The sequence below is a fragment of the Pogona vitticeps genome, chromosome 3 (genome assembly GCF_051106095.1).
Source record: "Pogona vitticeps strain Pit_001003342236 chromosome 3, PviZW2.1, whole genome shotgun sequence".
NCBI classification, from domain to species: Eukaryota; Metazoa; Chordata; class Lepidosauria; order Squamata; family Agamidae; genus Pogona; species Pogona vitticeps.
In genome coordinates, this window is record NC_135785.1 from 123391515 (window position 1) to 123407695 (window position 16181).

General features: G+C 40.6%; 1 protein-coding gene across 1 annotated transcript in view; it reads right to left on the reverse strand.

Annotated features, from left to right (window-relative positions):
• Positions 1–662: 662 nt before the first annotated feature.
• TNFSF11 (TNF superfamily member 11) overlaps positions 663–16181 on the reverse strand; it is a 38483-nt gene continuing 22964 nt past the window's right edge. The window contains exons 3-5 of the mRNA XM_072994769.2: positions 6689–6737; positions 6505–6603; positions 663–4915 (exon numbers count right to left, since the gene is read on the reverse strand). Coding sequence (XP_072850870.1) covers positions 4494–4915; positions 6505–6603; positions 6689–6737 — 570 coding nt within the window. The 3' untranslated portion in view covers positions 663–4493. The remainder of the gene's footprint in view (positions 4916–6504; positions 6604–6688; positions 6738–16181) is intronic.

Here is a 16181-nt window from a genome sequence, read left to right on the forward strand (position 1 = left end):
CTTAACAGAGACCTCATGTATTTACAGCAGCTCGATTCAAATCGTTGGCAGCTGTGACTGAGAAGGTAATTTTCTGGATCTTCCTGTATGAAATATAGATAGCCTGGAACTCTCATCCCTCCTTTGACTACAACTCTCATTCTTCACACATTCCTTCTCAAACATGTTTATTGCATGAGTGCACTTGTAATTCTTTTAATTATCTTAATTTTTGCCACACATATAGTTGCTTATTGTTTTTAGAATGCAAAAAGACTTTTCCCTCCCCAAAATAATGTTAATATAATGCAATCAAGGGACAAGCCACAAAACTCAAAACGAAGACAGAAATAAATCTCTGTGTGCTGCCAATCATGTATTGTGGTATACCTGACTGGGTGCTGTGCTGAAGTGGAAAGGAACAAGAATGTAAAACAAAAAACAAAAAAGCAAACAAACCACTGGTTGTCTACAGACAGAGTTCAGTAAAGACTGCTACAGAAGAGTTTCATAATTTTTCAGTAAATGCAACAACATTTCTCTTTGCAGGTTGCCCTAAAAGCAATAGTACCTAGCATATCTGCTTCAATCTATTTGCACCTAGTGGCAACTAGGACTCGGAAGAGCCAAATCTGCAGAGAAACAATGAGGGAGCAGGAAAGAAATGCAAACCACAAACTCCCTTTTCTTAGAAATGCATTTATTGCAAAGAAGTCATATCATTTGAAAGCAGTGCTTATTGTACAGTACAAAATTGTAACAAAGGCCTCTATTTACTGGAAAATGCTTGTTTTGCAAAAACTACCAGAGCATTTTCAGTTTTGGTGTATTTTTATTGTCATATAAAATATCTGTTGAATAATAAATGCTATCAACAGATCTCTTTGGTCCATTGCATAGTCTTCCATAATGTCAGCATTGGTATGACAATCCCCTCCTGTAAGAATCCAATGCTTTCCTCTCTGGAGTGTAGAATACTGACTTTGGAAAATCCGCTCTAGAACAAGAAATTTCTTGAGTAAAGCTCAGATATAGTAAAGCACCTAAAGTTATCAACAGTCGTAATCTAATGGCATATAGGACCCTGGACTGTTCAATAATACTGATAAACCAAAAGCTATTAAATTAATAAAGCACACAGAAAATATATCACATTTGCAAGTGGCAAATGATCATTTTAGCTGCAATTTTCCCAAATGGGATCAACAAAGTGCACAAGTAATTCATGTCTGTACAAACAATTTTCAAACATTAAATATACATACAGTGAGATATTTAAATATTTTGTATCAAATAGTTAAGGACAAATATAAATTACAGAACTTTTCAAATAAAAAATTACATCTGAAATATACCTTGATATTAGAGAATAGAAGAATACCTATTTTGCCTTTTTTAGAAACTATGTATTTGCAAGCCCTGGCAATGAAACAACGCTGAGAATCCATTAATAGCTCTTTGCCTCTCAAAGTTAAAGGCTTAGTGCTTAACATAAGGAACTTACAACCTTACTCCAATGATGCACTAGCTACAAAGTCAAGGAAGCAAGAGAAGAACGTAACAGTTTAACAGATGACACCAACCTCAACTGATTTTATCAACTAATGCCCAAGTTTGTTCTAGCTGATGATACATTACTGTAAAAAGGGAGACGTGCGTTATGCTCCCCCACCCCATATTCTATAGTTCCTGAGGAGACTTTAAGTGGCATGAGCACGGTGGAGGTGGGATAGCTCGATGCAAAAAACAGTGGGGCACTTTGCCTGCACAATATTCAAGGGCCACTCCCTATTAATTTTAATAATTATCAAGTTGAGACCAGGCAGAAAAATACTCAAAAATAGCTTTACCTGCCCCTCTCTCTGATGGCACTCTGGGCCTAGGCATTCTGTCCAAGGCAACACAAATGGCCAGGCCATCAGCCCGGGAGTCACAAATGTTCTGGGAGATCTTGGTTGACCCAGTGAGGTAATTCACTGAGCTTCTCAATCCCTAATACTTCCTGTTACAAGGTTCTCAGGCAGCAGAAATGAGAATAACATATTTTGGTTGTGATTTTGGTGATCCATTAACAGAACAGACAAAACTAGTTTGGATAGAACTGTGTCCAGAATTAAAAGCCAACATAGGTATCATTGGACCAACGTGACACTCGAGAATGAAAGCTCCCACCTTGTTTGTAATTCCATTCCTTGTTTGTAAGAAACGGTCGTTTCCTCCATGTAAACACAGATAACTGTGCTATATTCAGACCAGTCTTTTAATTTCCACTCTTGATACCCTGGCTTAATTAACTGGAATTCAAACAAAAGATGGCAGTTTCCACTCCAGTGCAAATATTTTCTGTTCATTAATTTTCCTATTAAAAAAAAAACAGTTCTCCCCTGCATCATTTAGTGGCTGTGGGGACCAGCAGTGCTATACCTGGGGAGCTCCTCAGCTACTTTAACTGATTTTCAGTTTGTGGGGTGGGAGTCTTTCTCCTTCATAACAGCTCAGGGAAGACTAAAACATTGAAAAAACATTGAAAATTGCCCCTTAGATTTGGCAAGTGTGAAGGTTGTGCTAGCTGCAACAAATTATGGTTTGTTCTCATGTCTAAACCAGGCCAGTACAATGGAGCTTCCGATATTCAGCAATATTTACCACTGTCACTATGAAGTTATAAAATGAAGGCTTAGAAAGGGAAAACAATGGTGCCACAATGAGAATCAGGTATCCAGGTCGATGGCAATACTTAGCCATTAAAATACCTTTAAAAGTCCACTATGAATTTGTTTTGATGGATTCATCAAGGAAAAAACCATTCGTTTTATGGGACAACTGCCACATCCCAAGGGTTTATTAGAAGCTCTTGCTGCTGCAGGGTTGCCATGTGATAATTTTTACTTTCTCTGTGGATACAGCACTGAACCAAAGGGATGCTAAACCCAGCTTGATATATGCCCCCTGGGGGGAAAAACAGGGATTGGAACTATAATATATTAGTTAAGTTTAATTCTTATTGAAATCAATGTGACTTGAATCATTACTAACCTGCTCACCTATTTCAGCAGCACTTACATTCAACTGAGTTTGGATCCAATCCAATAGTTTAGATGTCCACTTTAAAACAATGTCCTATTTATAACTTTTTAAAAATCATATAGTTCACTAGGTTGTGACGAGAATAACATGGGAAGGCGCAAAAGCATGTATGCTGCCTTGAGCTTACTGGAAGGATATAAAAGTAACTAAAATAATGGAGTAAATGGTTTGCCAATCAGGTGTTCACCTCATTTCATTGCCACACAGTCAATTAGCCCATAGTTGACTATCATCAAGATAAGCAGATTTGCCTCCCTGCTCTTTTTTTTTTAAAGGTTGGATTTACATCGCAACAGGAAGAGCACCTTCTTTTTGTAGTCAGTAAGATAGCATGTGAAGATGAACAAATCAGGACAAATTCAGTACCAGAAAAATGTTCAACATGGGATCTTTTGATCCTTCATAGCCCTCGACTAGGCCTAGGGGAGAGGAATGATGAAAACTACAGAAGGCACATAGGTATAACATACAACACACACAAGATGCAATTCTGCCTGCAGAAAAGCAGGAAATATAAACCTTTCCTTCATCTGGAAAACATAAAAGAAAAATGACAATTCCATTGTTTATCAGAGATTCCAACATGCCCCCTGAATTTAGTCTATAGAAATGTTTATGCTTGGGCTAAAAAAAATGTTTCCAAATCATCTGATTGCCAGAACACTTATTAAAACAGTGCTATCAGTGCACAGATTATGTTACAGAGTAACATATAACACAAAATGTAAAATACACAAATGTATGTCTTCAATCAAAACCAGAGAATTGTTGTTGTTGTAAAAATGCAGTAATAGAATGTAGGCGGAATCTAGACTAAAGTGCAAGCTTGAGCGTATCTACTCAGAATTTAAGTTCTACACAGAACAACAGGACTTGCTCTCTATTGACAGTGCCAAGGACTGTACCCTCAGGATGCAATCCTCTACACAGTTACCTGGCAGGAAGTCTCTATGAGTACAATAACAATGAGACTTCACTCTTGAGTAGACATGTTCAGGATTCCTCTGCAAGTTACATACACTTAATTGAAACTAATGGAAATTAACTTTTCACATTCATTCCAAATGGATATATGACTAACTTAGCCTAGACACAAACCTTTTTCTCTGCAGCACAACACAAACTGTGTTTGCATTTTTATTTGTTTTCAGAGCCAATAGTTTGGATACTATTCTGAACTGGATGCCACCCTGTGCTAGTCTAATCCACAACCCAGATCACTCAAAAGAGTCAGCATTAAGTACTGGAATTAAGCACTGGAACAAAACAATGCTAATATAATTAGTAGAGCTGAAACTGAGTTGTGGAAAAGGCTGCCTAGGATAAATTCTGATTTCTGTACAACTGGGCATCATAAGCTGTAAAATCATATCTGACCCAGTTTGATAAATATTATATTTCCCCTTTCAGGAAGTCTCTAGCTAGGATCAATCAATATCCCGTATTTTAAAAGCTCCAAAGTAAGTTCCTTCTGGGGAGCGATCCAGTAATGATGGGTGTGATACCTGTACACCTACTATTTCACCAGATTTCAATTTGAAAAAACCTCCCACATTGACAGAATAAAAGTGAAACTCTGAGTCTCCCGACCAATTCTTTGTACTTCCTCCCTTCATCAGGACTACAGAATTTCTCCTTTTAACATCAGTTTTTGTCACATAAACCATCAATTGAAGAATTTGTCCAGTTAGGTTCCCCAGTGTCTCATGGTGCCTAAAGCATACACTGGCGTACAGGTAATAAAAGCCATCATGATTGGCTATTAATCTTCCATCACTGAAGGTCATGTTCAGTATGTTTGCCCAGCCTTTGTCATGATGCCAGGATGTGAGATTCACTTTGCCAGTTCCTACAAGGAAAACAAATTAGAAGAAAAAGTTGCTTTACCCTGAAGCTCAATTTCACATATAAATTATGCAGCATATAAATAACACTTTCTGCAATTGTTCTTCCACCTTGGGAATAGAGATGGTTATCCTTTTTTTATCGTTCTGCTACACAACGGATAAATAAGACATAAAGAAAAAAAGCTGTTTCTGCCATTCAAATGGTACACAGTTGGCTTTTGAGCCTGTTTCTACTGCATCTTCATGCTACAGATCAACTCCAGAGAATATACTGTAGAGTCTTAACTCTTGACCTCTCTTTCTTCCTCTATTTGTTTGCTGTCGTCAACTGGTTCTTTAGGGAGCCCATAACTTTTAACCCAGTTTACTTCTTAAATACCTTGGACTTCAGCCTCCTCCATTTTTCTGGTCTTTTTCCTCCACTGATGATTCAATTGTAGCATAATTGTGTGGCATGGGCAAAATACAGCATTATACTTGTGGTGTATAATGAGTAGAAAAGAAAGCTTACACTCCAAATGCTTTTTCTTGAAGTCTTTACACAAAATAGATTGTTTATAGGTGGAAGTCAAGGCAACAGAAACTAGCAATTTATCTCTCTAACACAGCCTAGTCTTGGCCCGTAGGATCTTACTAGTTATGCTTGTGCTGGCACAGTCAGATGGTGGGTAACCACATAGTTACTGTTTAAACACTCACCACATGATGGTTTTCTCCTACATAAAGCAACACATGTTTCTAAACTCCAGCCATATGTTTCAAGCTGCTGAAAAACACAGGTAGGGTGCTTGGAAACATTTGACTCAATGGATAGATAGCAAATAAAGATCACTGGCTCTCCACTGCAGGAAACTTTATATGGACACCAGTATAGTAAAGATCAGCTGTTTCATTCTTTTGCACAAGAGTTTATCAAATCCAGAGTCTGAAAGTTGATTTTTAAATTTTATTTTTTCAGTCCATAAATCCTCTTCCTTTTGGCCATTTAATTGACCAGTCTAATTTATATGAATTCCTGCTCTGTCCTGGAAATAGATGTAGAAGTATTTTGGAGACACTGTACGAGGTGCAACATACATTATCATTTAATGACTTCAGATTCTGGTTTTCGGGACAACTACAAACCAGTCATATGAAAAAGAAAGTATACACTTTTTGAATTCTATGGTTTTACATAATAGCACATAATAAAAATCATCTGGTCCTTAGCAGGTCTGAAAAGTAAGTAAATACAACCTCAGATGAACGACAACACATGACATATTACACCATGTCATTATTTATTTAACACAAATAAAGCCGAAATGGAGAAGCCATGTGTCAAAAATTAAGTACGATTTTTAACAACTCAGATGGTTTTTATTATGTGCTGATATGTAAAACTATCATAGAGTTCAAAGAGGGTGCATATTCTTTTTCACATGACTGTACATTAATCCAGACATTATTGCAAATCACAGTTTTGTCCCCTTCACCACTGGTTAGCACGGTAATTTATAATAGCCTAACTGAGACACAGCAAAAATAAAACATTAACATACATAATCAGTAGAAGTGTCACTTTTGAAAAAGATTTTAAAAAGAAACTTACCAGCTGGAATTTTATTGCCATCAATGATGAGATGGGCAAATGGAGGTTTGTCAGGTTTGTTTTTCTTAGGCAAGTCCAACCAAGCTGTTCCTGTTAGTGCTACAGGGAAGACATTTCACTAAGATAAATGCAGAAATCAAAAAATGACTTAAATATTTCCAATAGTTAAGAGCCTAATACTTACATTTCTCTGATCTTGACTCGTCCTTCTCAATAATGATTCGTTGGACTTCCTGAAAGCAAAACCAAAAAAATTCACCATGCTTATTATTTGCAGACTTATGATGTTGGTCAATGTGTTGTGAGATCAATGGAACTGCTTTATTTCAACCTCCAGGAAAGCCCCCTTACTAGTCTCCACTATTCTACATGTTCATATACAGAGACATATCTCCCAATGGGCAAAATCTTGACATGTTACAGCTCAGCACAGAACATCATGCTGTATCTGGCAATCCCATCACATGTCAAGTTATCTTCCTCTTCCTCCAAAACATGGGAGAATCTAACTCTTCATGACATCATTACACTGAGCATTTAGCAGGGTAAGGAACAGTAAACGTAACAGGCCTGTTCATGCATTACTCCTGCAAAGGTGATATCCATTCACCCAATGGGATAGCAGGCCTAAACTTTTAGCCCTGCCTGCAAAGTGGCACTGCAAAGTTCTAAAATGCTAAAGAGCCTTGATAGTTACCAGAAGCCCCTTGCTGTAGAGGTAATACTGGGCAGGGCACTAAAGGAGTGGCAAGACTTTGGGGAAGGTCTAAATGGGCATCCCTACCACCCTCTTTACCTCAGATGATCATTTTCGTATAAATAACACAGAAACAGGGTTATGTCAGTTATTATGGCATGAGTATCTCCATACCATCTAAGCCTAAGCCATACAGAACGATGGGAACTGGCTATGTGAGTGACACTGAGTAAAAAAGATCAGAATCATCATCTTGCAGGAAATCCAGTGGTTTGTATCTTTGTAAGTCAGGAAGGAAATAGAAATGAAAGCCTAGAACTACTAGCTGAGAGCATTCACGGTCAATGAGTATATGTATTTTTGGAAGGATTTTCGTGGTGGATAGAGGAGAAGGAAGATTATGATTATAAGCAAAATATGTAAGATATAATGGTCCCTAGGGGGAGGCGTGTTCCAGTACAGTGGTGCCTCACTAGACGATTGCCTCATGGGACAAAAAACCCGCAAGACGATTGGTTTTTGCAATCACTATGGGGCCTCGCAAGACCTTTTCTTCTATGACTGTGCTTCACAAGACTTTTTTTTTTGAGACCAATGCTTCGCAAGACTTTGTTTTTTAGACTGATGCTTCGCAAGACTTTTTTTTTAAAGACTGATGCAGAGGGAACCTTGCAAGACGATTTTTTCACAAGACGATGATTTTTGCGGAATGAATTAAAATTGTCTTGCGAGGCACCACTGTATTTTGATTATATATTAAGTCAGTTTTATGTGTTAATAGTATATATATTTTGGTTTTGCTAACAAAAATTCAATAAATAAATAAACAAGACTTGATGGAAAGCTGTGTAAAAGGAAGAATTTCAGAAGGCCTTTTTTCCCCAACTGCATGACAAGTTGCACCCACCAAAATTCCTGTTTCTGTGAAGTTCTAGGCACACTGGAGCTGTGTTCTCCTGAGCATTTGGTCACCACATAAACTAACGCTGGAAGAAGTACATGACTGTTTAAAAAAGTCAAAGAGGGACATTTATTGCAGGTTAAGGAAGGCCCTGGATATGAACAAGTTGAAAGATGGTCCACATTATTGTTTCTCAATCAGGCACTGGAAAAAAAAATTAAATGAGTTGTCAGAGCCATATAGCTTAACCCTCTGAAAATGCTTCATAGCATTCATGTGAAAGGGCTCTTAATGTACACTGGCGCACGTATGTGGATCTTCTGCATGGAAGGAGCTTATCTAATTCAATCAGATCTTTCCTTGGACAGAGACATTCCAAACATAAAATGGAGAAATTTCCCCTTTTTCTTGCATTCTAGGCAAGTATCTCTAGTTGGAGGTGGGTAAGGGAGGACTGGCCATAGTATGTGATGGGGTTAGCGCACATGTCCAAGATCTGACTTGCCCATTCCTCCAAACTGGGAGAACCACCCTGAAAGTTTTCTAAACCATGTCACTAGGGAGCTGCCTCTGTGATTTCTTATTCTGCAAAAGATATTGCAAGAAGTACTTCACCTTGCATAGCACCAAACTCCAAAGCAGCCACGGCAGCATTTATAAATGGTTGACAGGGTGGCATAATTCACTATCTGGACATAAAGGGCTATGGAATTTATAGGCCAACGTGTGGAAGAGGGAGTGGGAAGTCAACAAACTTTACTCTTGAACTGCAGAGTATGATGAAAAGACAACCGGCATGAAAAGATACCTGCACACAAACTCCGACGACGGGCCGTCGACAAAGAAAAAGAAACAACTCAAACTGGAGACACTCCTCCTCCCCAAGGACAAGATAAACTCTGATAACGAGCCTGGCAAGAACCTTGGGTCTACGAATTCCAACTTTGATACTATCCTCCCTCCCGCTTATGAAAGTTTAAACTGCTCTCCTCCCATAAATGCCCCAAGTAAAGACAACAATGCCGAAGACATGAGCAAAACTAAGGGATCTAGAAGGATGACACGCCCTAACGAGGCCCAGACAAACGGCACCCACACAAAGCTCAGCTGCTTTGATGCTGAACTTCTCAGTGAGGTAAGCTTTATCTCTGCAGAGAGCTTAATTCTGCTACTGGAACGACTCAGTCTAATCGAGACACAATTACAGACCATAATCCGGCTGGTGGCTAATAGAGAAGAGGCCCCCTGTAATCTCAACAAAGGAAGGCTTTATCCCTTTCCCAACTACTCTTTTCCTAAAGAGGGATGTAAGGCTCCTTTAAACCAGCATGAGAAGGTTACCAGAATCTATCAAGCTTACCAGGTGGTCGTTCAGATTCCTGTATCTGACTTACACCTGTGGAATACCAAGAGCAAGATCCTTACAGCACTTTCTACGCTACTCGATTCTACCATTGCAGCCAAGAAGCTGAAACAATTTCACTTTCTACCCCACTATAAAGGTTTCAGCAGAGTTCTTCTGTCATTTATTTCTAGTGACATACCCCGGAGGATATTCCAGTCTGCACCCCACCTCATGAGCTATCGGGTGTACCCCTCTAGGGTTTTTAAAGAAGCGGATCCCAAACCCTTAATCAGGAATATTAGATCGTTTATTACTAAACTCAAGAAGACTGTGGGCCCTTCTCCTTCTAGCAAATGGGCTAAAGACTGGGGAATAAACCAGCTCCCAAATGACTTGAACAGTAATCAACTCTCGCTACAGAATCGCCTCTTAGCCCTAAGAAATCAAGTGAAGGAACTAAAGAGCTCGGACATACTAGCTACACTAGATCAAGTAGCAAGCTCCTCCGAGGAGCTCCTCGTCTCAACTTCCTCCTATGAGACCACTCCCAAAGCCAACGCTCAATCTTCTGACCCTGAAATCAAGAAACCCCTCAACATCACCAATGGGGTAAAGGTTAGCTATAATCCCTCACAAGCCCTTCCTCTTTCAACCCCTTACGAGGAACTAATTATTTTTGACGACTTAGCTGCTACCAACCTACCTGGGCAAGACACCATGAGAGCGACTCGCCCAGAGACTGAATACCTCCTATCCAACTTCACAGCAGCTAAGGCTCCCCCCCCTCCACTCTCTCCTACCTGCATTATAAACAAAGATTCCCAGGGGGGAACATTCACCCTAGTTGATGCCCAGGCTCAAACGGTGCCTCCGCTGGATTATGACTATACTATTCCCAAACAAAACCTCTCTTTACCTCCTGCACTCAATGGAACAAGTTCAGAGATTGGTAACCAGGCTGGCTCAAACACCCTACCCAATTCTCACCCAGAACTGGTGCTTCCAGCTCAGTTCAGGCCTTCCAATGGATGTATCTCTCAGAACTTCACAGAGAGCTTGGTCTCTATTGAGTATCCCGAGTGACTGCCAGCCCCTTCTACAGCTCCATCCTCCAGGTTTAAGGTGAAGATCTTGTCATGGAACATTGCCGGCTGGGGGAACAAATCATCGGATCCGGACTTTATCAATTTCCTGTCACAATTTGACATCATCTGTCTACAAGAAACCTGGACTCCGAGTGGCCCTCACATTTCCCGCTTAACCTCATACCATGTGCCAGCCTTTAAATTTCACAAAATGGGCCGCCATTGTGCTGGCCTCTGTTGCTTTTTTCAACCTTCTTCACGATTCTCTGTTACCCCCTTTCCTTTTAAATCTTGTTATATCCAACCCTTTATCCTCCAAGGCGTTGATCCGTCTATCCTTTTGGTTAACGTTTACATCCCCTCCAGAGAGTTGGCAGCTCCAGCAATTTGGATAGAACTAACGACGCTTTTAGACTCCGTGTTAGTCTCCTACCCCTCAATCTCTGTAGTAATAGTCGGAGACCTTAACTCAAGATTAGGTTCTAATAATAACGAACTGGCCAAATTCCTTAATTGGGAACTTCATGAATTGACCCCTGCCTGGCTCCGCTTGGAAAGAAGCTCAAAGGACACCTCTTTTAATGAGAACGCGTGCCACTTAGCAAACCTCTGTTCTGCCTACAACCTTCACATTATTAACGGCTCACCCCAGTATCTTCACGCTGATAACTTTACCTTTCTTTCCTTCCAAGGTGCCAGTGTGCTGGACTATATCCTGGTTTCACCCGAGTTGCTGTCTAGATGCAGTGATTTTTCCATTGGTGCCCGCATTGACAGTGACCACGCCCCATTATCTTTAAAAATCTCGATTTCTTCCTCTCAGGAACCCAAAGACAGCCTGCCCTTTTGCTCCAAGCTTTGGCCCAAATGGTCTCCTAAAATCAGATCTGCTTTCGACCAATGGTCTCTTAGCCCTGATACGATCCTCCTTAGGAAAACAATTTGGTCCACTACATCACCATCAATAGCTGCCTCATCTTATCAGCAGATTACCCACTCCTTAGCAGAACTGCTCAGATCTGAAGCCAAACCAAAAAATAAAGCTAAACATCACACTTGGTTTGACGCTGAATGTTGGGCCACTAAACGCCTTATGCGCCGTTTATTCTCTTTATTTCAAGTCTACAACTCCCCAGAGACCAAGGCTACTTACTGCAGGTTGAGAATTATATGGCGCAGTCTCATTGACGCCAAGAAGCACAATTTTGCTTTGCGGAAATGGTGCCAGCTCCTAGAGGCCACAACATCAAAGAACAGCAAACTTTTCTGGTCACTCATTACCCACTCCCTTTCGGAAGACTCCTATAAAAGCTCCCTGCCTATCTCCCCTTCTAATTGGTCAACTTACTATACAAAAATATTTTCTTCCCAGGACCCAATTCCTATGCCAAAGAATCTTCCCTCTGAGCTCCCCCTCTGGCCACCGGTCTCTAGGGACGAGGTCCTAAAGCTCATCTATGCTCTGAAACGCGGGAAGTCTCCCGGTCCTGACGGAATCTCCAATGACCTCTTAATCAACAACGCCCAATGGTGGGCTGATCCTCTGGCAAATATATTCACCCTAACAGACGAACACGGCTCTATTCCAGAGGATTGGCTCACCTCCATCCTGGTTCCTATTTTTAAAAAAGGCGACCCTTCTAACCCGGGCAACTATAGACCGATCAGTTTACTCTCCACCATCGGAAAGCTATATAGTAAACATCTTCTGGTCCATCTCACTTCCTGGTCCGTTTCTTTAAACCTTCCAGGACAAGAGCAAATCGGTTTTCACCCGGGTAGTTCAACACTGGATCACGCATTAACTCTCTCGTTCTTAGCAGAGAAGTATGTATATCATTTTAAAGGGAACCTGTTTGTGGCCTTTGTTGATTTGAAAGCGGCCTTCGACTCTGTCAATAGGTCCATTTTGTGGGGAAAACTAGCCGCGTGGGGAATTCCCCCACGTCTTCTTTTTTTAATTCGTAAATTACACCACGCTAACTTCTGCCAAGTCCGTTTTAACTATAGTGGCTCCATCTCAGAAAAGATCCCAATTAACAGAGGAGTGAGACAGGGTTGCATCTTAGCTCCGTTCCTATTCAACCTTTTTTTAGCAGATCTACGTTCTCAGCTGCTGCCAGCCGAAAAGTCTGCTCCGTTCCTAAATAAGATACCCGTTCCCCTTCTGTTATACGCGGATGATGCGGCTCTCCTTTCTATATCTAGTCTTGGTCTAAGACAACTTCTCTCTCTTTTTCAATCTTACTGCTTACGCAATGATCTTGTTATTAACACTGAGAAAACCAAGATTATGGTCTTTTCAAAATCATGGAAGCCCTTACACTGGAAAACCAATAGTCAACAGATTGAACAGGTGAGATCCTTTAAGTATCTAGGTTTACTATTCCATTTTCAACTCAAATGGACCACACATAGAGATTCTGCAATCGCATCCACCTCATGCCTTCTTGGTGCGATAACTAAATTCCATTATAACTCTGGGAACCAGTTTGTTCCAGCTGCCACCCAAATTTTTCAGGCAAAACTGATTAACCGCCTACTCTATGGCGCCCCAATTTGGATAAATGCTATGGACAACAAAGTAGATCTACTGGCTGCCTCTTTTTACCGCCGGATTCTAGGGATACCAACTTCAATTAAACTACCGACTATAGCCCTAGAGTTAGGCATGCATCTACCCTCATCGGTAGCGTGGGCACTCACATTCAAATTCTGGCTCCGCCTTTTCTTTAAAACAGACCCAGACTCTCTTTTAGTTCATCTTCTTAAGGATCATTATCAATCCAAGTGGTTTACGTTATGTGAAACCAAACTTGGATCGATTGGTATACCTTTAAATTCCATCTTTAACAGCAATTTTGATCAGGCACTCTCTCTTGTTAAAGAGAAACTATGGGAGTCCGAGTATATCCATCTGGTCTCCAGTATCAACCAAACATGCTCTCCTATCCACTATGGTATCTTCCCTACCTTTGGCTCTGGACATTTTTACTTACACTCCCTGCTGAACCCCCTAACCAGGAGGGCTTTTATGCTAGCGCGGCTGAATATTTTCCCCTCCGAGGTCCTCAAGGGGCGATATGCCCGAGTACCCTTCGAAAAAAGAACTTGTAACCTTTGCAGATTAGAACCCGATACAGTTTCGCATATCCTGTGTCACTGCCCCAAGTTTAGAGATCTCCGAGACCGAATTCTAGGACCAATCATCTCGGGCTTCTCTGGTCCCCCCCAGCTTCTGACAGGCTTCCTCCTCCACGACTTTTCTCTGGAAACTACGACCCCAGTAGCTGAGTTTCTTGCTAAAGTGCTCACTCTCCAAACTTCAAAAAAACTAACCAAACTTCCCCCACTATTTTAATTTATTTTTGGATTGTATGTTTTAACTGTTTTATGCCAATAAAGGTTGCTTAAAGAAGAAGAAGTATAGGCCAACAGCACCTAGAAGACCACAGTTCTCACCAGTCTTAGCCAACATAATCAGTGATGAGGATCATGGGAGTTGTACTCCAACAACATCCAGAAAGGTTGTTCACTCTTGATGTTATTTGTTAACAACATTTCTGTGTAGGTTAGTATGATTTACTCATTGTAGGTGTAGGGATAAGGCAGGGAAGAAAGTCCTGTTTACTTGTGCCATGGCAAAAAAGTACATGAGAACAAGGTGTGCAGTAGGACCCCTGTGTCCATGGGACTGGCATCCACATTTTCACTTTTCCATGGTTTGGCACAGTCCTACATACAAAGGTACCCTCTTGTGGTTTTTCTCCCACCTCCTTCCATATTCTATAAAGAGTTCACTTGTAGCTGCAGTTTTAGGCCTCCACAGCAGATGGTGGAACAAGGGTGATAGTCTGTAAAAGAGAGCATCTCTATTGGTGGAAGTTTTTAGGCAGCTTAGAATCCTGTAAAATCAAGTTTCTCATGAATAAACAGATCTTCAGGGGACAGCTAAGGTTATCCATTATAGAAAGTCACCCTCCATGTGTGCAGTGGGTGAAAATGATGGTAGAAAGTGGGTATAGTGTATTCCTCCTCTACCTCTTCTGTTGATTCAACATACTTAACGGGCTAGCAGAAGCAAGGTGTGATCTGCTGTATTTCCTGACTTGCACCTCAGTCTTTTAAACTTGCTACTTTTTGCAGCACTGTCAAACTGTACCAGCTAGAACTTCAGTGATTGTAAGTTTCTTAAATAATTGAAACATCCTCAGAAATCCAATTCACCGTGTTCCCAAACTACATAGTATATATCATGTATTCACAAACCAGGAGAGACTCTATTTGGATAACATTTCTGCTAAATATTCATAAACAAATGGATCTTGGGCAGATGCTCTTCTCTCTTGTCCTGCCGCTAACCACTACACTTTATGCCTGCAGGCCACGACTGTGGAGAGAAGACTTTCAATAACCACCTCTTCAGCCTTCTCACATGCATTAAATGTTTCCTAATGAAAGGCCAATGGGAGAGCTAACTTACAAAGTACTTTGATGCCAAGTGTAAAACGATTTCTTCCCCAAACTGAAAGGATCTGGAAACCCTGCCAAGAGGAGGGGGTGGAAACCTCTCCATAAACAGACCCCGTGTTTGCCAATATCTCTTTCCTGCCAAACTGCTGGTACACTCTTCCATCCTAGAGTGTGGTTTGCAACCCTTAGGAATCAAAGGCATTCTATGGTCAGAGGCAAGGAACCAGAAAACTACCTACTAGAAAGGGATATATGCTTTGCCTACCTTGTTTGGATAAATCTGATGTGTGAGGGAATTTACAAACTCTTGCAAATAAGATTTATGAAGAAAAACTGGTGCCATAATCTTCAACACTTTTTGAACAGAAGAAATAGCTCTTCCAAATAGGGCATTTGTACCACAATTTATTCCAAGTTCTTTCACTGATTGTCTTGGATTTTGTTCCTCATGTCCCAACAAACCATTCCTCCCATTTCACTTTGTATTACCCCCTTCCCCAAATTCCTGGACTTCTTCCACTCCGTCAAAAGTCTTGGGGTTTTTTTCCCCTCTTCCACTTTGCACCAGGGTTGGAGATCAATATTAAGGAGTTTCCCAAGACTTTCAACATTATGCTTTTCAGAATTTCAGCACAGAAGAATTTTACAGAGGAATAGTGGACACTTCCCGGATACTGCAAACTAAAGTGGAGAGCAAGCACAATCATGATGTAGAGAGGAATGTTTCAGAATCCCTCCAGGTGATGCAGGTGCCATTCTGTGCTTGACCCAGAGTTTGGAGCATTCAGTTTAAAAATGAATTTGTTAGTGCTAAGTATTAAATTTGAGAATTAATTTCTTGCAATTATTGTTAGAAAATGAAGGTACTAATTTGTTACTCAGCTTGCTAGACCTGAAATGGTGGGATTTACAGGGTTCCTTCACTTTTGACCCTAAATGGGTCATTGGCTTCTTCAGAAGTACACTTTCAATTGTTTTATAACTGATTTTTCAGATGGACGAGAAACGCATAATATACTTGCTGGCTAGCAATGGTAATTCCAATGGTAAAACTACTAGATAAATAAAGAGTAAGAGTCCTAACACAGGATCTCATATTTCTTCCTCCCACAGACAGAGACAACTGTGTAAATTCAAAAGTCTAATTTCATCTTACTTCTCTTCACATTGTAAAAT